Raw genomic sequence first — 24,994 nt, 5'->3', positions numbered from 1 at the left:
CCGTCTCTCTCTCTCTCTGTCTCTCTCTCCGTCTCTCTCTCTTATCTGGGTGGAAGTGGCATATCCAGCCTGAGCGGGGGTCTTACGTCAGGTTTGATTTCAAGCTCTTACTGGAGAGATTTGAAGCTCAACAGGAGAGAGGGGAGACAGACAGGAATGATGCAATGAAGAGACACTCTCTCTCTCTAACACGCACACAGGCACACACACACACACACACACACACACACACACACAGACACAAACAAACCCACTGTTTTCTCCCCCAGTGGCATGTCTGAAAGGCCAGTGAAGGCTTGCACAATATTTGTGTCCATGCTGTCTCCTTATAAAGGGGATAAGTACATGTGGCTAAGCCTAATTCCAGTCATAGAGAGGCGCTATTATGAAATAGCTATTACAGTTTGCGACATATGGTCGAACCGCGATAAGTTGACTATCTCTCCAGAAATCCACATATCAGCTGACTGGTACACAGAGGACACTGGTCGTGAGTAATTCACATTTGCAGAAGTAAAAGCAAAAAAAAAAAAAACACACATGACATGGCCCAGTTCAGCGCCCCTGTTCAAGGGACATCAATAACCTATAGCGTCGCTTATAGCACAACCTGGAACGCAGCAGTGTTGATTTCAAAGAGGAGGAGACACGTTGCTTTTGACCCAACGACACTGGGACATTCACTGTAAACGCCGGGGCAGTTGTAGCCAGGCTGTGAGGGAGCATGTTCGCTGCACCGTCACCTACAGTACCAGTCAAAAGTTTGGACACACCTTCTCATTCAATGGTTTTTATTATTTTCTACATTGTAGATTAATATTGAAGACATCAAAACTATGAAGGAACACATATGGAATTATGTAGTAAACAAAAAAGTGTTAAACAAACCAGAATCGGTTTTATATTTTAGATTCTTCAAAGTGGCCACCTTTTGCTTTGATGACAGCTTTGCTCACTCTTGGCAAGGTGTGTCTAAACTTTTGACTGGTACTGTACCTCCAGACTATTTTACCATTTTTCACACTGTCGTCAGAGACGTGAAGTCTACCCTTAACCCCCCTCCGTCGAGGGTCTCGTACTCATGAGAAATACTTTTACCGTAGTGAACCGAAGGACAGAGCTATGGATGTATGCACACGGTATGCGGAGTAATTATGTAAGAATGTAAGCTGGGGCCTACGGTAGTTTCCATTCACACCACCGTTCCAAAAGCGAGGTCATGTCTAATCTGGGCCATTCTGCTGGAAAATGTAATGAATGTTCAATGATTTTTTATATATCCTGAATCCTGAGTACGGAGAAATGTCCTTTTTATGTGTGGTACTGGGGTTGGTATCTGAATTGAATGAATATCCCTTTAAGACTGGGTAAGCATTATGACGAGTGTGCTTGTGCGTGCGTGTTACTGTCTCTGCCTGTATGTCAGCTTTGTTTGTGCATTTGCCTCTGTGTGTGTGTGTGTGTGTGTGTGTGTGTGTGTGTGTGTGTGTGTGTGTGTGTGTGTGTGTGTGTGTGTTTTTCTCTCTAAGTAGAGCAAGGCCCAGGCTGTATGTCATACGCTTGATGACCTGGCTACAGTCGAGTGACTCACAACAGCAATACCTGCTGCTCTCCTGTGTGTGCGCATGTGTGGACAAGATGCTCTGATGACTCACGCTGGCTGTACCTGCAGCTGTCGAGTCTTGCTGCGTGCGTGCGTGTGTGTGTGTGCGTGCGTGTGTGTGTGTGTGTGTGTGCGTGTGTGAGGCTTTGCACTTGGATGAGCAATGGAACCAGACAGTGAGCATTCTTTGCCTTGACCATCTCCTTTCCTTCCCTCTCTCCTGCCAACTGTTCATGTGTCACAGTTACACTCACACCCACACACACACACACACACACACACACAAAAACACACACACACACACACACACATATACACACACTGATACACTGTGGCCGTCCTGGAAAGAATCATTCTTGGACGTCTGGTCTCTCTTCAGTGAATATGAGATGGCAATTGTGATTTCAACTCGAAATTAATGGATCTCTGCATGCATGAGTAGTTGTGAGTGAGTGAGTGAGTGTGTGTGTGTTCATTTTGTGTACGTACCCATTGTCAATGTGTGTGTGTGTGTGTGTGTGTTCATTCTGTGTACGTACCCATTGTCAATGTGTGTGTTCATTCTGTGCAGATACTGATCGTCAATGCCGGGCCTGTCGATGAGGAGGAGCAGTGAGGTGACCTCTGCGCTACAGACCAGCCCATGATGCCGTCGTCCACGCGTAAGGGAGCGGTGAAGGACCCGGAGCTGGCGGACCTCTTCTTCAAAGATGACCCGGAAGAAGTCTTCTGTGACCTGCATGAGATCGGCCATGGCAGCTTTGGGGCCGTCTACTTTGTGAGTAGTTCTACAGATGTTGTCGTGTCCATGTAAACAAGTCTATGGTACTGTAAACATGTTGACCCCCCCCCCCCCCACGATTGATTTTGCGCCCCTCCTTGTGTGAATTGGTGACAGTTATTCAAAAGTACAGTACCAGTCAAAAGTTTGGACACAGCTTCTCATTCAATGGTTTTTCTTTATTTTTATTATTTTCTACATTGTAGATTAATATTGAAGACGTCAAAACTATGAAGGAACACGTATGGAATTATGTAGTAAACAAAAAAGTGTTAAACAAACCAGAATATGTTTTCTATTTTAGATTCTTCAAAGTAGCCACCTTTTGCTTTGATGACAGCTTTGCACACTCTTGGCAAGTTTGTGTCCAAATGGAGAGAGAATAAAAACAATTTTTCCTTTGTTGGAAATAAACATTTGCTAGGTGTTTATTGACATGTCATTATTGTTATGTCAGATATGGACTGTTTAACAGAGAGATGTTTTGGGCAAATCAATGTCATTTTGTACATGCCGGATCTCCATGGCAAGACGCATCATTCACCCAAGTTTCATCTAAAATTGTCCCGGTGGCGCCTGAGATATTGTATGTGACAATACTTTTACTTTAGTGTTCACGGTTGAAACCTAGTCTAGCTTTTGTTAAGACGACAGGCCTGGTACTGTACTGTTCATGGTTGATACCCAGTCTACTGTAGCTGTTGTTCAGACGACAGGCCTGGTACTGTAGTGTTCATGGTTGAAACCCAGTCTAGCTGTGTGTCGTCAGATGACAGGGACCGATGATGCGATGATGCTCCTCGAGGTTGTCTAATATTAACTCAGGGCGTCTTTGTCAACTTCCTCCGCCATGTCTCCTAATCTCAACACTAATAACACAAAGCCTTTGATTCTAAATCAGTACAGAGAAGGGAGAAATGTGTCCTCTCCTCCTCCCCGTCCCCTCCCCTATCCTCTCCTCCTCCCCGTCCCCTCATCCCCTCAGCCTCTCCAGATGCAAGGATGGGGTGGGGTGGGGGGAGGAAAAAGAAAGAAAGGATAAACCATTGCTGTTCCTCTTAAGACAGCTGTGCTCTGGGTTAAGTGGGGAGACCAGCTGGCGATGGTGGGGCAGGATTGTCTGACCCGGGCATCACTGCTCTCTCCCTCCGTGTCGTCCAGTCATTTAGCAGGAAAGGCTACTTTATAGCATGTCAGCAAGACCCACGGTAGGCCTGCTAGGCTGCCTGGCTAATACGGCTGCCTGAAAATCCTAGTGTCAGTATTGTGGGCTTTTTGACACACTTATTTTACCCAGCTTACCACTGCTACGTGTATCTGTGAGGTGAAACGAGCTGTACGAGATTCCTGTAGTCTATAGATAGCTGCACAACGTACCTTTAGGAGACGCATGTGGACAGCTCTCGCATGCTAGCTAGCATTAAGTATGTCATCCATGCACAGCCTATCCTACCAAAAGCATGTGTATGCCGGGGGAATGTCTCTGTGTGGATGGGGGAGCCATCTTTGTGTATGCACACCAATGTACTGTGTGTGTGTGCTTTTATGTAAACAATTATCTAGTGCAATTGCAACTACTAATTGCTAGTATCTTAATATACATCTAGTATATAATTTACATTATTTATACTGATTTGTGTGGAACTGTGCGTCACACAAAGGGCCCCCACCCCTGTCTTGAGAGACAGAGCCATATGAATAATTTGAGAATTAGAATAATTAGAATGGAATAAGAACTTATCTATTGAGAGCTTTACACAGCTGATGTAGCCTAGCTGCAGTCAAGGCAAAATGCCTGAGGGTTGGTGTGTGTGTGTGTGTGTGTGTGTGTGTGTGTGTGTATGTGTGTGTGTGTGTGTGTGTGTGTGTGTGTGTGTGTGTGTATGTGTGTGTGTGTGTGTGTGTGTGTGTGTGTGTGTGTGTGTGTGTGTGTGTGTGTGTGTGTGTGTGTGTGTGTGTGTGTGTGTGCGCAGGTTAAGCGCCTAGCATCCTCCATGGAGTGCCTTTTCCTCTTGGCTCATGTCTGTAACACAAGGTTGTTTCAGGACGTATACTGTACCAAGTGTGTCTGGTTTGGAGTAGAGTATTTGCCAATGAATAGAGACAATTGATTTGGGTTTCCTAATTGCAGTCATTTGACCTACTTTTACTAGCTCTTAGCCCCCATGCTAGCTACAGTAGGCGTATGCCAGGGGAGGCTTTTGGAGGTAGAAATCGGAGGAAGGGCTCATTGTAATGAATGGAACAAAATGAGGATGTGTTTGATACCATTAATGCTAATTACTACTGTATGTATGCTAGCTAACTGTCGACCTTCAGTATAGAAATACTAAGCTAAGAAATACTTTTTGGTGATTGAATTGACATTTGACGCAAGGAGCCTGTATTCTCACTTGGGCCAGTTCCTACTTGTAATGAAGACTCTGTATCCCAACAACTACTGTATATTTTCTACGAGAAATGCCTTTGCTCACCTTGTCTCCCCTCTATCCCCTCTCTGCAGGCCCGGAACTCCTACTCTAACGAGGTGGTTGCAATTAAGAAGATGTCCTACAATGGCAAACAGACCACCGAGGTGAGAGAAGTTTCTCACTCCAGCCCTTCTGACCTCTGGAACAGCCCTACCTCGGGCCCTAAAACAGAGGTCCAACATTGTCTGCAATCCGCAGGGAGCTTGTGTTTGGAGGAGCTCTGTGAATCATATGTGTTTGTTTGCCCCCTCCGGTCCACCCTCAATTACCCCGTCCAGAGTGGAGGTCAGGTCAGGGTCAGGGCTCCTTGCGTGGTTGACCCTGACCTTTGAAAATGTTTCTGATGACCTCACCATTCAGCCCTGGTTAACATGTCAGGATCGATGTGTTTCAATTTGTTTAAGCTCCCCCAAAACAGCTGTGACTCTGACACTGTTTGTGTGTCTGTCTGCCTGTGTGTGTCTCTCTCTCTCTCTCTCTCTCTCTCTCTCTGTCTCCCTCTTGGCAGAAGTGGCAGGACATCATTAAAGAAGTCAAGTTTTTGGAACAGCTGCGACACCCAAACACCATCGAGTACAAAGGCTGCTACTTGAAGGACAACACTGCCTGGGTCAGTGGAGTGGATCAATGCTCGGCCTATTAAAGCCCTGCTATCGCTGTCTGTGTGTTTGTCTGTCTTTTTTTATGTCTCTCTGTCTCTTACACACACACACACACACACACACACACACTCACACACTCACACACACAACTGTGAACTGGGCTATTCAAATAGATTGTGTCTTCCTAGTTAATGCCTCGTTATGTAATAATGCTCATATTTGAACCCTGGGAGTGTTTTTGGTTGTCCAGCTGTGTCTCCCTCTGACATCTGTGTGTGTGTTGCAGCTGGTGATGGAGTATTGCCTGGGCTCCGCATCAGACCTTCTAGAGGGTGAGTCAAGTGTGCTGCTCACACACACGGGAGTCTCACGCGCCTATCAATCAATGTCTAGTTCCAGTTGGGAATTCAGTCACGCAATAGTAAATAGTTATTTTTAAATATGTGCATCAAGGAAGCACGATAAATACACACTTGACATAATCAAAAAAGTTAAAAGAGTTGAGTTCTGTGAGGACAGAAAGACACAGAAGCTGTGTAAACTTTGTGCTGCATTTCACCTGAATTGGCCCCAGTAAAGGTCATTGATGTTTATTTTATATTTATGGTAGCTGTAAAGCAAAATTACTATCATATATATAGCTTTATAACGACTTGATAATACACCCGTTCTACCTTAACAACTTTCTAAAGCTATCTTTAACATTGACCCCTGTCTATATCCCAGTGTGGATGTTCAGTCTTCAAACATTCCTCACTACGTGGTATTTTAACTACCTGTTAAAATGTTTGTTTGCCGCCACTGTCATGGTTACATATTTCAACAGCTATGACGAGTCTTTTGGATTTTGACCAGTTTTTGTGTGTGAGGAACTTCAGGAATTCCTTCACGGTCCTTCACTCTTTGCCCTTTGAGCGAGAACAGCTCACGGGGAATGTGTTTAATAACCCTCATTATAACCCTTCACACAACAGCCATAACCAACAACATGACGCTTCTGTGGGTGTTATTGTGTTATCAGTAAGGTCAGATATGTAGGTATGCACTCCGGCCTGTTTCTCTAGATAGCACTGACGTTTTTATTTTTCTTCTCTTCTCTTCCTCCTCCTCTCCCCTCCTTCTTTCCCTCTCTCCATTCCAGTTCATAAGAAACCACTCCAAGAGGTTGAAATTGCTGCCATTACCCATGGTGCCTTGCTGGGACTGGCTTACCTACACTCCCATAATATGATTCACAGGTGAGCTGTTTTTTGTTCCGTTCTGTTCTGTCAAACTAAAACGCTTGTTTCTCAACAGAACAAGTTTCAGCTGAGACGAGGGCTGGAGACTTGTTTGGTAATTAACTCATCGTTAGATCGCCCCCTCAGGCATGCAAGTCATATCTGCCGATATAAATCTCAGTTCAATGTGCATCCTGACAAGCCCTTCATGAAAGTCCCCTTTCACGAAGTTATGAAATCCATATTGTTTTACTGTGGTCCTGTGGTCCATAGTATAATCTTTTAGTAGTCAAAACATCCACTGATGGAGCGATTTTGAACCTGAAAAACAATTAAGGGTTGTACCACAGGTCATGCCACAGGAATGTTGATTATCAAGGTTGTGAAAGATAAAAGACAGGGGTTGCCTAAGACCGTCTTTAACCTATCCTACATAACCTTCAATGGGCTTAAGATGGTCTTGGTGCCACAGGTCTTTGTGGAAAATTCTCCCCTGACCCTGTTGCTCCTCCGCAGAGATGTGAAAGCTGGAAATATCCTGCTGACTGAACCAGGCCAGGTCAAACTGGCCGACTTTGGCTCTGCCTCCATAGCCTCTCCTGCCAACTCCTTTGTGGGAACACCTTACTGGTCAGTAACGTACCTCAACCCACCTCACCTCACCTCACCTCACCGCAAACACACTGCTGAAGTAACAGCTGGAATGTGGTGCTTTCTTAATAATACACACGCATTAAAGCAACCGGTCATTCGCATATCCATAGAAACCAACTGTCGACAAACGTTGACCAGCAAAACACACTTACAGGACAGTTGCTTTTTGTCCCGTCGGACTTCATGATATGGAACTCCCAACAGTACTCTCCTTTGTCTACTCGGTGATCACATTAAAAATCGACGCATACCGCGCTCCCTCCACCACAAACCTGGTCTGCCGTCACTGCATACCAAAGGGTCCCTAAGACCTCAAGAGGATTAACAGATTATGAATGTTCATGATTTTATTTTTTTCTCCCGTGCTTAATGACTGGGTGTTGTGGTGTTGGTGTTTGTGTTTGTGATCTAGGATGGCTCCGGAAGTGATCCTAGCCATGGACGAGGGACAGTACGAGGGGAAAGTGGACATCTGGTCCCTGGGGATAACCTGTATTGAACTGGGTAAGTGCAGCTCCATATGATGATGATGATTAGGACATGGCTCAATTAGCAGACACATGATATCTAAAGCAAGTTACAGCTGGGATTATGAACACGCACGTCAAATGTATGACATATGATACAGTACCGTCTGTGCAGATGTTCAACTTTGAGGACAGACACGCACACACACACACACACACTCTCACACACACACACACACACACACACACACACACTCATTCTTCCTATACTCGTGTTCCTGCTCCTAGCACAGTGTGACAGGCCTGACATACATAATTGAGTCACCATGGACCTCAATCATATCTCATGTTTATCATGTGATGGTCCCGTATGGAGGGTCTTTATGATGATTATGATCATGGCACACACACACACACACACACACACACACACACACACACACACACACACACACACACACACACACACAGGAACTCCTAAGGTCAGTTGGTGTCTCCAATGTTGCCTCCTGGTCAACTAGAGTCTCTCTCTCTCTCTTTTCTGTTCTTAGCGGAGCGCAAGCCGCCCCTGTTCAACATGAACGCTATGAGTGCCTTATATCACATCGCCCAGAACGACTCTCCCACGCTCCAGTCCAACGAGTGGTAAGTCATCCTGTTGAGCTGTGACCCTACCTGCCCCACCCCCTAACCCCCTCCCTCCCTTCCTGTGACCCTACCTGCCACACCCCCTAACCCCCTCCCTCCCTTCCTGTGACTCTACCTGCCACACCCCCTTGCCCTCCGCTGCCTCCCCCCTCCCTCCCTCCCTCCCAGTATTGCGACGCTCGGCCAGAGTCTTATGTAATTACCTGAGGGGCCTGAACAGAGTGAGGCCCTATTTAAAGAACCAAGCCTGAGGCTACTGACACAGGCTACTACTGCTTTACCACATAGTGGACCACACACACACCATGGGAGGGCAGGGAGGCAAGGGGGAGGGAAGGAGGGAGAGGGTGAGTAGAGGTAAGGAGAGAGGGCGGCAGAGAGCAAGAGAGTGAGATAGAGAGGGAGGGAGGCAGGGAAGGATAGTGTGAGTGGAGGCAGGGAGAAAGGGAGGGAGGGAGGGAGGCAGAGATAGAAACCGTGAGGATGGATGTAGAGAGGGACAACGGCAGCAATTGATTTTCTCCCCTCTCATTGTGGCTGTTGCTCCCACCTTGACCCCCTGACCTGAGTGCTGTGGGGTGTGATACCTGGCTCAATCATTCACCCAACCTTCACTGTGGAGTGTAGTGTCATATCATAAATGTTGAAGTAGGGTGAAGTTCGGGTCTGGACTTAGATACGAGTAGATAGAACACAAAGTACAGGTATGGGTGAAGACATTCCTGCTCATACAGGTTATCTAATACTACAGCCAAGGCAAGCGGCTGCATGTGTTCCTCTTTACCAGGTGACTCGCCTGAAGGTGTGAGCTTTTTATTTTTCCTCCACATAGCACACGTTGTTTACCAAACAGTCAGGTTCATTGTTCTCTCTAAGACTCAGGGTGTAACGGTGTAGGCTGTGTGAATTACGCAACCCAGAAATGTAAATTTCCAATGAATAATAATTATTTTTTTCTTTCAGTTTTTGCGAAGAATATGCATAATTCTGAATTAGCATGAATTTCTTGTGTTGTTCTGAGCAGAGTATGTTAGGCAGGGTTGCGCTCTTCTGGTATCGTCAGTGGAGTGTTGGAAGACTTCCAAAGAGGCCTCTGGGCATCAGCATCGAGCACAGATGAGGCTAGTGACATCATCACACAGGGACTTAAAGAGACATTCAGTACAGTGCGTACAGTTTGTAATGTTGACACAGTACATTTGTTTAATAATTGAGCTGCACAATACTTGGGTTTTTGTTTGACTGGTACTGGTACAGCGGAACCAATGGGACACCCCAAACTGGGTCAAACAAACCTTTCAAGTCTTAAAGTATTTTTAAGATGGACACACTCGCACTGTAAAGCATGAGTCATCACCATGATGTTGGAGTGAATGTTGTCCCAACGTTATCCTGACGTTGCCCCCCCCCCCCCTCCAGTCTCTGCCCTGTGGTCTGACTGTACTTTATAGAGATGACTACAGCCATATCAGTTTGGGAGATTACTTCACATAGAGGTTACATAGAAGCAGCGCTGGCTGTGTCCTGAGTGTGTCATTATTGTTTGTTCTAACGTCGTCTCAATATTGACATGTTCCCACACTGTGCTCACTACTCTGCACTGTGCTTCAAGGCTGTTTTACTGTTCGTGATGGGCTTGTCTTTGATCCTGTGTCATCATTGTTGCCTTCCTTCCACCTCCCCTCTTTCCACCTCCTCTCTTTCCACCTCCCCTCTTTCCACCTCCCCTCTTACCACCCCCTCCATCCCTCTGCTCCAGGTCTGACCCTTTCCGGAGCTTTGTTGACTACTGCCTACTCAAGATTCCTCAGGACCGACCGTCGTCGGGGGAGCTGCTGCGAGTGAGTGCACTTCCTCTTATCTACGAGCAGTTGGGCTCTGACCTCACTTCCTGTGTCAGTCTTGGAGCCATCAGGATGACTCAGTCCCACCCACGGCTCCAGAAAAATAGGAATCAGAGACTCCACTGGGGTGTGTGTGTGGGGGGGCGGGGGGTGACGTTTTTCTTTTTGTTCTCTTTTTGTCTCTATTTTTTCTCTCTATCCCCCCTTTGTGTGAGGTCGATGAGGCATCTGTGTGTGTGTGTGTGTGTGCGTGTGCGTGTGCGTGCGTGCACGTGTGCGTACACGTTTGCGTACACGTTTGTGTACACGTATGCTTGTACCCACTGACCCAGATCCCCTGACTCTCAGCGAAAGCTGATGTGAAACTGCCCCCGTAGACATGTTGTGTACAAAGAGACACAGACAGTTTGTGTTTGTTTTCATGGGGATCTAGAGCTCACCAGGCATTTGTGTATCCTGCCAGGCAGTCTTGCGCTAATCTGCGTGTGTGTGTTCATTGTGTGTCCGTGTAATTGAGAGTTGATCTTTTTGTTTGTTCGGCTGACAGGTAATCCTATTGCGGGCTAAGAGTTTTATGTTCTTGGTTGGTCACGCTCCCTATAGGGCTCCAGGCAGGGAGGACGTTGGCACCTGCCCTGCCCAGGAGGGCTGAGGGGCTGACGGGGTCAGGCGGTTGGGGGTAAATCATAGGCACTGGGTAGCAGTCGCCCATAGGCACAGATCAGCATACCTGACCCAAATCCTACATTTAACCGATTGTGGTCAGTGATTTCTACTCAGCCAGGGTAGGGTAGCTTCCCCCTCCCTCACACACACACACACACACACACACACACACACACACACACCCACACTGCCCCCCAACCCCCGAGCTCTTTAGGGGGAAATCAGGTCACTAATCTCTGGCCTTTCGCTGTCAACGCTTTTGCTTCATGTTGGACCTCCCGTCTAGATGAAACTATTCTTCTCATTGTCACACAATCACAGTAAAACTACAGTGGCCCCCATGATCTATGAAGCATGTAGCATGGTTGACATGAGGGGGTTGATACGTAGGGGGGGGGGTGATACGAGACAATGGGGGAAGGGTGTGAAATGTGAGTGGAAACTGTCCTTTCGCCATGCTCCCAGGATCGCAGGTTTTTTGATTTCCTTTTCGGAGGGGATTATCCTGAAGATTAGTTTTCTCTCCCAGCCTGCTCCATGTGACGGGATGGGAGCCGCTCGCTCCCTCTCTCACTCGCTCGCTCACTCACTCACTCACCCCGTTTGAAACGGCAAATTTGCTCATCTCTAATTCCGGAGCATGATGTAATCATCCTGCAGAATGACTGATTTTAAACCAGCATCTGGAGGTGTGTGGAAAAAGCTCAGCCCCCCTTGTGGTTGCATACATTACCACTGAGCCATTTAGCAAATAGATTTTTCATGAACGTGATGTTGTGTGTGTGTATGTGTGGGTCTGTGTGTGTGTGTGGGTCTGTGTGTGTGTGTGGGTCTGTGTGTGTGTGGGGGTCTGTGTGTGTGTGGGGGTCCGTGTGTGTGTGGGTCCGTGTGTGTGTGGGTCCGTGTGTGTGTGGGTCCGTGTGTGTGTGGGTCCGTGTGTGTGTGGGTCCGTGTGTGTGTGGGTCCGTGTGTGTGTGGGTCCGTGTGTGTGGGTCCCATATGTGTTCTATCGGACATGGATGTGCTACAGTGGTATTCCCTGGAAGCCAGCGCAAACTCAATTTAGACTTAACAACCCACAGGCGCCCTCTAGTGACCAACAGTGGCTGTTCCGTTAAATTACAGTGAGATGTTCGGAGCTCAACAGCTGATAACTGATTACATATCACTGACACAAACAATCTTTATCTTTCTCTTCGTCACAATGTCAAGTGTTTCATTATCAGAATTATGTCATGATAATGTATGCCATTTAGCTGACGCTTTTATCCAAAGTGACTTACATCGCAGTGCATACGTTTTTCAGTTTATATGGTCCCAGCGGGAAACGAACCCACAACCTAAGCGTTGTTAGCGCCATGCTCTATCAACTGAGCCACAGAGGACAGTAATAGCCTGTCCTGTAGGCTGTGTAGTGGGAGATGCCACCACACACAGCACACAGTGTGCACTGTCGTTATCTGAAGAGCACACAGTTGGTGGGCCTTTTTCTGTTACATAGAAATAACATTGGAATGACATTGCATGATACCTAGTCAACCAGGGGTGAATAAAAAATGAGAACCAGAGTGACCATAACCCTAACCACCCTCATACCCCCTCTGTGACCCTAACCCTAACCACCCTCATACCCCCTCTGTGACCCTAACCCTAACCACCCTCATACCCCCTCTGTGACCCTAACCCTAACCACCCTCATACCCCCTCTGTGAATAACCTTTGACCTCTCTCTCTCTTTTTCTCACTCTCACTCTTTCTCACTCTCACTCTCTCTCCCCCTCTCCCCCCCCCCTCTCTCTCTCTCTTCTCATTCTCATTCTCTCTCCCCCCCCCTCTCTTTCTCACTCTCTCTCTTTCTCACTCTCTCTCTCTTTCTCACTCTCTCTCTCTCTCTCTCTCTCTCTCTCTCTCTCTCTCTCTCTCTCCCAGCATGACTTTGTGCGTCGGGAGCGCCCCCCGCGGGTCCTCATCGACCTCATCCAGAGGACCAAGGACGCGGTGCGTGAGCTGGACAACCTGCAGTACCGCAAGATGAAGAAGATCCTGTACCAGGAGAAACACAATGGCCCCATGGGGGAGAGCCAGGAGGAGGAGGAGGTGAGGACAGAGGAGGCGTGGGTGGGGAGGAGGAAGAGGAGGAGGAGGAGAGGCCAGGCCAGGGGAGTTGGGAGTGGGGAGGGGGGGACGAAAGGGCTTTACACAGTACAGGGATGAAGCCCACCATAGGCATTACATGGAATGCTCCCTGCAGTCAACACACGTTGTCATGGTGATACCCTAGCCCTGTGTTGACACTGAGTGGCCTGTGTTGTCAGCATCACATGATCCCACGCGAGGCCACTCAGGTCAGCCTCGTTTGACCTCACTCCCACAATCCTCAGCAGCTCACACTGCTGCACTTCAGATAAGCGCAACACAGATTTCCAGTTGCATTTCAATGTCATTATTTTGGATTGCTGCTGACATCTGCATGTTCTGGTTTAGTGGCCGCTGTCATAGCCCCTAGCTGTGACATTACACAAGAACACATTTATTAATAGTACTAATAGAGTCGCATGTCTCTATGACTCTAGATAAACATATATGAATGATTCAGAATTAATTATATTTATCCAGACAGGCTGGTGCTTCTGAAGGCCATTGTTTTTGATTGCCTGTGGGTCCTCCTCCCTGGCCCGTCTGTGCTTGTGTCTGTGTGGGTCTGTGTGTATGTGCGTGCGTGCGTGCGTGAGTTATGCCACAAGCTTTGTTTTGTTCGACACACTCAAGCGCACTAATTCAGTTAGGCCTGAGCAGACACACAGACATGATGAATGTAGGAACCTACATAGATATATCCAGGTGAGCGCTTTTCAAAAGGTTAATGGGCAATTTGGCATGACTTTGAATCTGCTGCCCTCTGGAGGTCAGTATGGTTTCTGCTGTATCAAGGTCGTTGGGAGCTTAATGAGGCCATTTGGAAACCTGCGAGTGTGTGTGTGTGTGCGCGTTTTCATGCGTGCGTGCATGCGTGCGTGCGTGTGCTTCTGTGCACCCATACATGATTTCGTGTGTGTGAGCACTGACGTTTGTATGTTTGTGTGCGTGCGTGCCTGCCTGTCTGTGTGTGTGTGTGTGTGTCTCCAGGACAGCGAACAGGCCAGCTGTAAGATGAACAGCCTGGGCAGCAACCACTCCATCCCCAGCACGTCAGTGAGCACTGGCAGCCAGAGCAGCAGTGTCAACAGCATGCAGGAGGTGCTGGACGAGAGCTGCTCGGACATGACCATGATGCACGACTACGACAGCACCCTGGAGTCCTCGGCACACACCAAGAAGGTACCCACCCACTGGTCTGCTGCTGCCACAGTCACTCAGTTAAGACTACCAGCCAGCTAGTCAAGAAGGTACCCACTGGTCTGCTGCTGCCACAGTCACTCAGTTAAGACTATCAGCCAGCCAGACACCCACACTGAACACCAAACCCACGTGCTCAAGAATGACAGTTCTCAGGGGGGCGCATAAACAAACACAATAGTGCACTTGCACTGTGTGTACACACACACACGTGCACACACACACACACACACACACACACACACACACACACACACACACAGACACAGGCATAGACACACAGGAGTAATAGCACTACCCACTCACTCTAATCCAACCCCCGTTCTCAAGAACAATACTTCTCAGGGGTACGCACACACACACACACACACACACACACACAAAACTCAAACATACAGGACTAACAGAAGCAGACACAAAACCACACAAACATAATCATCTCCAAGGTAGCTCGGAGTGTATTCATGAACAAACTTAACCCTTCACACACTGCCGAAGCCATGGAAACCAGAGACACAGTGCTTCCACTCTCCCAAACCCCGCTGGGTTTTATTCCTATTGAGATGTTCCCAAAAGACACACAACCCAAAGTTCATCACCAACGTGAATCACACCAAGAGGACAAAGATCCTCCTCTTCTTAACCCCCCCCCCCCCCACACACACACACACACACACAGACACACACACACCCCACCCCCACCCTTACCCTTACCCTCCTCTCCCCTCCCCACAAGCTGAAGTGAAGACGACACTGAATGCCTGACATTCATGTCGAAACACTCGGCATGTCTTTGGTAAAGCGACGCGCTCCGCTCCAGAGGAAGACGGCTGTCATTCCTGCGCCAGGCAGCTCTTGTCTGCGCTGACAGATCATTATTAATGATGTCACCTCCTGAATAGGCCCTGGGTGCATCACAATGCCTGTGTGGGTCTGTTAAACAACAGAGAATGACAGTTGTTGTCTGGAGGTTTGTACCGATGCAGTCCCTCTCCTCGTGCAGCTGTACGGAGGGGCAGGATGTGAACGCAGCTCGGTTCAGATAAAGGTCTCGGTTTTGCTTTTCCTGCCAATATGTAGTCAGAGTTTCACCCACCTTTTTATCAGACGGGGCTCCTCATCACAACCCCCGCTGTCTCTTCTGTCTAGATACTCTGCAATCGCTAGGCTAGGTTTGAATAGACGACTGGATACACATTCCAGTGTTATATTTACCCAAACTGACCGAGTTCTGCTTTGAGACCTAGTGAAATGTTGTAAGAAAAAGCATCAAAGTCAGTTTCTCTCTGTCTCTCTCTCCCCCTCCCCCCCCCACCTCTCCCCCCCTCTCTCTGTCAGGACCACCACTATAACTGGGATGATGGCCCCCACAGGGACCCCCGGCCTGAGCTGCGGCCAGCCTCCTCAGACAAGAGCCAGGCCCACAACTACAAGAACCAGAGCCGCTTCGCCACCATCAAGTCAGCATCGCTGGTAAGGGCTAGCACTGAGCACTGATGACTGCTCGCTCTCTCTCCCTCCCTCGGGAAAAAAACTACGACTCCCCGAACCTCGGCCCATTTTTTCCCCGCTTTTACCCCCTCTGCCTTCTATCCTCTCTCTCTCCCTATCTGTCTGTCTGTCTGTCTGTCTGTCTGTCTGTCTGTATGTCTCTCTCTCTCTCTCTCTCTCTCTCTCTCCCTCCTTCCCTCCCTCTCTCTCTCTCTCTCTCTCTCTCTCTCTCTCCCTCTCTCTCTCTCTCTCTCTCCCCTGTCCTTCTTCTCACTCAGCCCTTTGTCTTCTCCTGGTCTTACAACACTATGCTTCCGCTCCTCTCCCCCTCCCTCTCCTGTAGTTTTCCTCTCAGCAATATATCATTCTCAGACCCCCTCACTGTTTTGAGTTGGGGGGGGGGGGTTTATTACCCTGCCTCGCTCCAAGTCTGTTGTCATGGAAACGGGCTCCAGTAAGCAGCCTAGTGGTGTCTGTCCTCCCACTGGTTTTAATTGTAAGCTGTTCCTCTGATCTCTGGACTGGGGAGAAAACCAGAGGACTGGGGAAACTGGGAGAAAAGTGTGTGCGTGCGCATCTTCGTGTGTCTGTTTGTGTGTGTGTCTGCGTGTGTGTGTGTGTGTCTGCGTGTGTCTGCGTGTGTCTGCGTGTGTGTCTGTGTGTGTGTGTGCACACGTGTGTGTGTGTGCATGTGTGTGTGTGTGTGTGTCCTTAACTTGTCATTTGGTACAGATCTACTAGTCTAGTCGTTTATTGTCCGTGGTTTTGACCGGGATATTTTTTTCCTTTGTTGTTGTTGTTGTTTTTTTTCCATTATTACCCTATATTGTTGAAACCAGGCCCTATATGTCATTAAGTCAATCGATAGTTTTTTTCTTCCACAAAGACAGAGTATGGCCTTGTTAACTCTCCCTTACAATAGCTGTATATGTAGTCGCTTTGTGCTGCGAGGTTTGGAACGATGACATCATCTCCATTTGCCGTAAGCAGACGTCCCCAGATGGACCTTCACTCGCTTAGACTGGATTCAGCAGGTAGAGAGAGAATGAGAGAGGGAGAAAGAGAGTGGGAGGGGGGGAGGAGAGAGAGAGAGAGAGAGAGAGAGAGAGAGAGAGAGAGAGAGAGAGAGAGAGAGAGAGAGAGAGAGAGAGAGAGAGAGAGAGAGAGAGAGAGAGAGAGAGAGAGAGAGAGAGAGAGAGAGAGAGAGAGAGAGAGAGAGAGAGAGAGAGAGAGACACACTCTGCTTTCAGTGAGTGAAGTGTTCGATAGTGGTGAGAAGGAGGAGAGGGATGGGGGGAGGAGAGGGATGGGGGGAGGAGAGAGAGGTAGAGGAAAGTATAGTGAGCCCCATCTGGAGAAGAGAGGGATGAGGTTATTACAGGTCAGGATTGAGAAGAAGAGACCTAACTCTGTAGCATAAACATTCTGTACACCGGACGAGGCTGGTGGAGGTAGAAATCGGAGGACGGGCTCATTGTAATGCATGCCGCTCTTTTCGCATGTCAATGAGCCTGCCCTCCAATTTCTACCTCCACCAGCCTCCCCTGTGTATGTCTCAGCTTTCATGTCTCACCTGTTCATGCTAACTGCTGCTGGTCTGTTGAACCTATTTAGTTCAGCCTTGCTATGGTGAATTCTGGGCATTGCATCTTGTTAGGTGTAATGAATACCCACTGTAAGATGGTTTTTAAATGGTCACAGGAAATGTCTTTTAGGGAAACCTTCACTTCTCGTCACGGTGGAGTTCTCTTTAGACCGTTAGAAGATGGATGAATCTTCTTCTGATTTTAAACATTTAAACACAACCTGTCATCGTAATAGACGTTCCTCTGGTAGAAGCTAACCGTGATGTTCATCAGTCGTCCTCTATGGGGACGTGGATGGAGAGGCCTCTTCTTGTCCACAGGAAGGGAGTGTGATGCATGTTGAGGCCCCTCTTTCCTTGCTTTAAAGTTTAACCAGATGACTTTGCCATATGTCACTTTAGCAGTGGTCCTTGACCTCCTCCTCAAAATCTCAGAATACAACATCCTGTTTACTTTTTGGAAGGGAAACCCATTCGTACTGCACAAACAGAATACTTGAATAAAATGCTCAGGAAGGATGTTTGGAAGACTTAGATGAAGCATCTACTGACAGTTTTTTCATGACGTATTCAAAATCCACGACACAACCCATCCGTTTACTTCTTGACCAACCAGGCTGTAAAATCATTGTCAATTATAGGATTTTCTGAATTTCCCGACAGTCACCTTTAACCTGAATGTGTTCACCCTGCCCACCGAATCAGGATTCCCTCTTCCTTGTGAGCCTTGTGTGAATGTCGGTCACATGACATGACTTGGCCCATTGTGGCAGTGTGGCAGAAAGCAAGTGACTAGGATTGGCCCTCTGTTACAGTAGGGGTATTGATTCAGGGCAGATTAAAAGAGGGATCTCGCTCTCTCTCCCTCAACCTGTTTCCCTCTCTTCCCCCCCCCCCCCCCTCTCTCTCTTGCTCTCACACTCTCGCTCCCTCTCCCTCTCTCCCCTACTCACTCTCTCTCTTTCTCTCTCTCTCTCCCTCCTCCCCTATTCCCTCCCTCCCTCCCCCCCCTCTCCCTCTCAATGAGGTATTCATGTGACCCACCTGCTCTACGCCGCTTTAGCCCCCAAAGAGCGGCTCTGTGCTCTGTTGGCCCATGGAGCCCGCTCCCTCATTCACAGTTCACACGACTGCCTGCCCGCCTGCCTGGCTGTGTCGTGGTCTGTAGCGTCAAGCCCTGGGCGGTTTGGGTTGAGCCGAGGGGGTTCTCTTAACGTACGATGCCACACAAGGCTTCTGGATGCTCGCACACTTGGTTAACGTCGCCATCATGTTTGGCCTGAAGACCACGGGAGGGAGTTATGAGAAGATGGGTGACTACTATGGGGATCGTGAGAGTCCCTTCTGTCAGGTTGGTGTATAGCTGGGAGGTTGGTTAGTCTGGTAAAGCCAAGGCTTTATGATGGTAGTGGATAATAAAGGCTGTGGTTTTGGTTGGCTGTTCTTGGATTTGTACAGTGTACTGTAGGTGAATTGTCAGCTTTGTGGTTTTGTAGATAATGATTTAGTTGGACTTTTTTCTGTTTTTTAAAAACTTTTCTGAGCTTCCATATGGGATGTACTATCAACGTGACTGTGTACCTCTGGCTGTGAGATGAAAGACTGTTTGTTGTGACTCTGACCCATTCTGACAGTGGCAACCCTGTCTTCATTAGCAGAGTAGTTCATGTGGGGTTTCCTAATGTTGATCCTCAAGGTCCCTCTTCTCTTGGGGCATTTATACCAACCTATTCCTTCATTTCTTCGTAGATTGACCTTTGATGACACATTCACAGCCTTTAAGAATAGCAGCGACATGTCACTTTAACTCCATTCATGGATCAGTTGCACACGATTGGTCACAATGAACACTAACGTGCATGAGCAGAGGATCGACAGACCTTGAGAAGCATTGTTGAGTGTACCCCTAGCCAATGGCCTGTGTACCCCAAGCCTATGTAGCTGCCCCTACACCTGTCGATCATACCCCCCCCCCCCACGCTCCTTGACCTTTGACCTCACTAACCCCAACCTCTCCTGCCACTCCTCTCCTGCAGGTGACGAAGCAGATCCACGAGCATGAGCAGGAGAACGAGCTGCGGGAGCAGATGTCGGGGTACAAACGAATGCGGCGGCAGCACCAGAAGCAGCTGATCGCCCTGGAGAACAAGCTGAAGGCGGAAATGGACGAGCACCGGCTGAAGCTGCAGAAGGAGGTGGAGACGCAGGCCAACAACGCCTACATCGAGCTGGAGAAGCTGGCCAAGAGGCACTCCATCCACACGGAGAAGGAGGTGGGTGGAGGAGACAGGGGTCGATTCTGGAGGGGGAGGGAGGGAGGGAGATGGGGATGATGTCATGAGTTTGGGATAACTAGATGACTGTCATAAAGGAGATTCTGGGTTGGGCACGGTCTGCTGCTCAACACTAAGGTCATGGAGGGTTACAGCCAAAAGGATGATCCGGCATGCCCCCCTTGTAAATATTTAGATAACTGTCAAAACACACACACACACACACACACACACACACACACACACACACACACACACACACACAGACAGACACAGACACACAGACATTCATGTTCACCTTTTCCTAATACAGTGCAAATATCCTTAAGTCGATTAATGGTTTCCACACACTAAGGAGGTCATGTCAGTTTTCCTAACATGGAGCATGTAGCAGCCAGGCCATTCAGTTAGCCAGCTCCTCCATGAACCTCCCGACCCTGTTTTCTCTTTCGGCTGTGCCCAGATAAGGCCTCCTCCCAAAGCTAACGTCTGTGTGCCTATCTCTCTCTTATCTCTCCCACAGATGAAGACGACCTCAGCAGACGAGAAGAAGTTCCAGCAGCAGATCGTGGCCCAGCAGAAGAAGGAGCTGACAACCTTCTTAGATAATCAGAAGAAGCAGTACAAACTCTGCAAGGAGAAGATTAAGGAGGTTTGTTATGTTTGTCCCCTTGAGCTACAGTACTGTAGCAGCCCCCTCTCAATCCCTCGCCTCCTGTATACTATGATGACACATGCACATAACTGTTGAATCAATCCTCCTACACGTAAACACACACTCACATACACACATCTACCTTACACTTTACTAATGATGTGCTGAGTCACTCCTCCTACTCGCGATACACACACACACACACACACACACACACACACACCACACAGACACACACACACAGACCACACACACACACACACACCCCACACACACATACACGCACAAACACACACACACACACACGCATGCACACACAATGTGCATTTGTGCTGCTATAGCCTATTCTACCGAACCAGAGAGATTGTTGTGAGTTGGGATATATAATGTGACAGTTCCAAGATAATTGACCAGAAGTAGGTCAGCTCAGTTAAGAGGGCCATTGCTGGAAAGCAGCGATACCTCCCACAAACTGTAGGTTGTGAAATGAATACCACAGAGACCAGGGATCAAACCAGTGAGTTAACCTTTAAGAACGTAGTTTTTTTTTTTACCATTGTATTCAACTGGGTGGGTTTTTTTAGGCCGTTTCACGAGTGTTCTATAGTAGCATTCTATAGTCATTGTTAGAGCAGCCGACTGGGGATATGCAGAGCTAGCATTTCAAACTGTGGATGCGCTGATATTGCGCAAATAAAGTTGCAATTATAATGGGACAAGTTGGAGGTGTCTGCGCAGTTATTGTGCATGAATGATACGGAGGATGTAGCGAGTGATTATTGACGGAAGGAGAACAATGTTAGCTTGTGTTAGAAATCGGGCCATAGTGCTCGCCCATACAGGGTCATTGTTGCACTGCGATTGGAATACTCAGGTAGCTACATTCTAAACACACCCGTGTGACGGTACGCTTTTATGGAAAAGCAGGTTCTTAAAGGTTAAGTGCATTATCTAGAGCTATAGATTAAGTCACTTAACCTAAACATCCATGAAACCGAATGGGGGACTCTTTATCGTAGGGATAAGTCTGAATCTCACTATTATCGGCCATTTTCTCTCCTTGAAATTCAGTCTGGGAGAGAGACTGCCGATCCAAGATGTCAGTAAGTGGTGCAGCCTGAGGTGGCTGTGTGCCAAAGGAGAAGCAAAGAAAGACTCTTCATTGACGTCTTTGCACTACTTTTACACCATGAAATAATAGTTGAAATTACTAAATTGATACAACATCTAGATAAAAATGTACTTGACAGTATACTATTAGAAATGCTTCTGGCCCTGACGAAGGCCTACTGCAGATCAAAGCCTCCGTTTAAGAAGCCTTTTTATATTTTTATATATGCTGATTCCAATTTTCTTCCTTACATCACAGCATAGAAAGTGAGTGCATTACAGTACTAATCATCCTCAAATCCGTACTCCCCCCCTCCCCCTCCCCCCTCTCCTCCTCCCCCTTGGTCTTCCAGGAGATGAACGAGGACCACAGCACGCCTAAGAAGGAGAAGCAGGAGCGTCTGTCCAAGCACAAGGAGAACATGCAGCATTCCCAGGCCGAGGAGGAGGCCCACCTGCTGGGCCAACAGAGGGTCTTCTATGACAGGAACTGTCGGGCCTTCAAGCGCAAGGTCATGATCAAGAGGCACGAGTTTGAGCAGGAACAGATCCGAGAGGCAAGGAGAAGCACAATGACCTACATGGAGAAAGCGTCTGATAGACGTAGCATAGCTACATGCACTGATTTCTATACAGAGGTCAATCGAATGGAAATCATTTCAATTAGAGTTTGAAATCATGAATTATTGTTATGTGAATGTACCCTATCCAATTTACCGGATTTAGTTGAAATGGGATTGACGGCCAATTAATTGATATGATTTCTGATATTTACATTAACTTCAGGATGTTGGCCTCAAATGACATCGGCAACATGAACTTTTTCTCACCCGGTATTTTAATTGTTCGGTAGAAAGGAAAGGTGGTTCCCATTTTAGCGAAAGCAGATTAGAAAGTAAGCAATGCAACAATGCAGTAATCTCCAAATCTGTTATGTAGATCAGGAGGGGTTTGGGGCTAGGGGGTGGTGGGGGGGTGGGGAGCAGGGCGGGAGGGTTTGGAAGTATTAAGGGAGACTTTAATAGGAATCCTCCCAAAATCCAGGGTCATAGCTTTGGATGATGCTCTAAAGCTGCCCCTCTCTTACAATTTGAGTGATGAACATAGAGGAGATTTTTGGGGAGTATTTGATCACAGACTTAATCTCTGTGTGATAATGCCTACAACAGAGAATTAAGGCTTTATTCAAGCACTTTATAGCTGGCCTAATTCCCAAATGAATCCAAATGTGATCGACTTCCTACAAGAAAACAACATCCATTGGAACTTGGAAAAAATAATTTTCACCAATGACGCAATTCCAAGGTGTCAACACAATTCTTCAAGTTGGGGAAAACACAATAGTGTTATCGATGTTAATCTCTCTCTCTCCTCTCTCCCTCCCTCTCTCTCTCTCTCTCTCTCTCTGTGTGTGTGACCCAGGAGCTGAACAAGAAGAAGACCCAGAAGGAGATGGAGCACGCCATGCTGATCCGCCATGATGAGTCCACCCAGGAGCTGGAGCACCGGCAGCTGAAGACCCTACAGAAGCTGCGTATGGACCTGATCCGCCTGCAGCACCAGACCGAGCTGGAGAACCAGATCGAGTACAACAACCGCCGCGAACGCGAACTGCACCGCAAGCATGTCTTAGAGCTCAGACAGCAGCCCAAGAACCTCAAGGTGAGGCGGTGGAGCTCAGATATCTGGCTAGGGCTTTTTTCAGTGAATGAATAACACACATGCAAATGTGGTACAGGAGAAGAACAAAACATTTGCAGTGTTCATTTTCATAAAAAAAAATAAAAAAAGAAGTGATGCAACAGTGATACAACTATTGTGTTGAAACATTTAGTTGCATCACTATCTCAAATAGAAATTACACTTCGTAGCGTCGGATATTAACTTTCTTCTAAGCAATTTAAAGCCCCTGATAAAACAAAATAAATAGCTAATTATGTACGATAGAGGCCCTCAGGTAGATGCCCTCAGGTATCTGTGGATGCACCAACACCACCCTCCTCCTCCAACACCCCACTTGTCCTTGTCCCTTCCCAGGCCATGGAGCTGCAGATCAAGAAGCAGTTCCAGGACACGTGTAAGGTCCAGACCAAGCAGTACAAGGCCCTGAGACACCACCAGATGGAGGTGACGCCCAAGAGTGAGCACAAGACCGTGCTGAAGGCGCTGAAGGAGGAGCAGACGCGCAAGCTGGCCATCCTGGCCGAACAGTACGAGCAGAGCATCAACGAGATGATGGCCTCGCAGGCGGTGAGCTGCTAGCTGCCGGATGACTAACGTCATGACAACAACAGAGATTTAATGTGAACATTATTATCAGTCATATGAACAGAAATCATATGAAGTCATGAAAACCATATTGATTGCAATGTGATTGCTTTAGTTGACATCTGACCAGTCCCCGTCATTACAACCTCATAGAGCTTGAACTATTGATATTCAGACGTAAAGAAGCAGGGGATTGAAATAATCATGAGGATTCCAGTTCTTGTAGGAGATTGTAACCCTCTTTCCTCCTTTCTCTTCCTCCTCTTCCTCTCCTCTTTTCTACCACTCACTCTTCCTTTCTTCTACCCTTCTCCTCTCCTCTTTCCTCATTACCCCCCCATCTCTCCTCCTCGCTCCTCTGTCCTTGCCCCCCCCCCCCCCCCCCCTTCTCACTCTTCTCATCTCTCCCCCCATTCCCCCTTTTCTCTCTTCTTTGTGTCCCCCCTTCTCTCGGCGGGTCTCAGCTGCGGTTGGACGAGGCCCAGGAAGCCGAGTGCCAGGCTCTGAGGCAGCAGCTGCAGCAGGAGATGGAGCTGCTCAACGCCTACCAGAGCAAGATCAAGATGCAGACTGAGGCCCAGCACGAGAGAGAGCTGCAGAAGCTGGAGCAGAAGGTGTCGCTGCGCAGAGCCCACCTGGAACAAAAGGTGCAGCAAGCGGAGTCAGGATACAAGCAGACAGACACGTAGACACGCACGAGCAGACACACACACACACACACACACACACACACACACACGCACACACGCATGCGTAGAGAGGCAGACACACACACACACACACACACACAGAGGCAGACATACATACACACACACACACACACACACACACAGAGAGGCAGACATGCACGCATGCGTAGAGAGGCAGACATGCACACACACACAGCCAGACAGACACAGACCCGTGGATCCAGACGGACACACTCTGGCATACACACACCTCACCACAGGTGGTGATGGAAGGGATCATTCCATCATTCCTCGCATTCTGTGGCATTGTTATGTTGCACGATGCTATTGTTGTGAAATCTTATGATGTTGATTTGTTGTCACAACATCTATACATTTTCATAATGACCTATAACAGTGTCATGCAGTGACATATGTTCATAGATCATGAGCAATATGTCAACACATTATTATGCAATATTTTAATACATACAATATGACATGACTTAATCTGCGACTCACACCATTAAAATTCACGTTGTATTGATTGATTGGTCTTGGGTAAAGAAAGACATGCACTCAACACCTGCTCTACTCTCTAATATCAGTGATTGGACAATTTACATATGCATCATGCATATTAATGACATGG

At 47.8% G+C, this 24,994-nt stretch overlaps 1 protein-coding gene across 1 annotated transcript in view; it reads left to right on the top strand.

Annotated features, from left to right (window-relative positions):
- Positions 1–24,994, top strand: part of taok3a (TAO kinase 3a) — a 49,450-nt gene that overhangs the window by 22,485 nt on the left and 1,971 nt on the right. The window contains exons 3-20 of the mRNA XM_083673385.1: positions 2,175–2,381; positions 4,888–4,959; positions 5,364–5,465; positions 5,744–5,789; positions 6,599–6,695; positions 7,194–7,307; positions 7,744–7,835; positions 8,350–8,443; positions 10,206–10,287; positions 12,886–13,053; positions 14,083–14,274; positions 15,631–15,765; positions 19,405–19,641; positions 20,165–20,293; positions 21,760–21,963; positions 22,829–23,068; positions 23,444–23,656; positions 24,139–24,321. Of these exons, the coding sequence (XP_083529511.1) occupies positions 2,247–2,381; positions 4,888–4,959; positions 5,364–5,465; positions 5,744–5,789; positions 6,599–6,695; positions 7,194–7,307; positions 7,744–7,835; positions 8,350–8,443; positions 10,206–10,287; positions 12,886–13,053; positions 14,083–14,274; positions 15,631–15,765; positions 19,405–19,641; positions 20,165–20,293; positions 21,760–21,963; positions 22,829–23,068; positions 23,444–23,656; positions 24,139–24,321 (2,535 nt within the window). The 5' untranslated portion in view covers positions 2,175–2,246. The remainder of the gene's footprint in view (positions 1–2,174; positions 2,382–4,887; positions 4,960–5,363; positions 5,466–5,743; positions 5,790–6,598; positions 6,696–7,193; positions 7,308–7,743; positions 7,836–8,349; positions 8,444–10,205; positions 10,288–12,885; positions 13,054–14,082; positions 14,275–15,630; positions 15,766–19,404; positions 19,642–20,164; positions 20,294–21,759; positions 21,964–22,828; positions 23,069–23,443; positions 23,657–24,138; positions 24,322–24,994) is intronic.

Source organism: Argentina silus (assembly GCF_951799395.1).
Source record: "Argentina silus genome assembly, chromosome: 7".
Lineage (NCBI taxonomy): Eukaryota > Metazoa > Chordata > Actinopteri > Argentiniformes > Argentinidae > Argentina > Argentina silus.
Note: the sequence above shows the minus strand (reverse complement) of the source record. Positions and strands in the feature narration are given on the sequence as shown.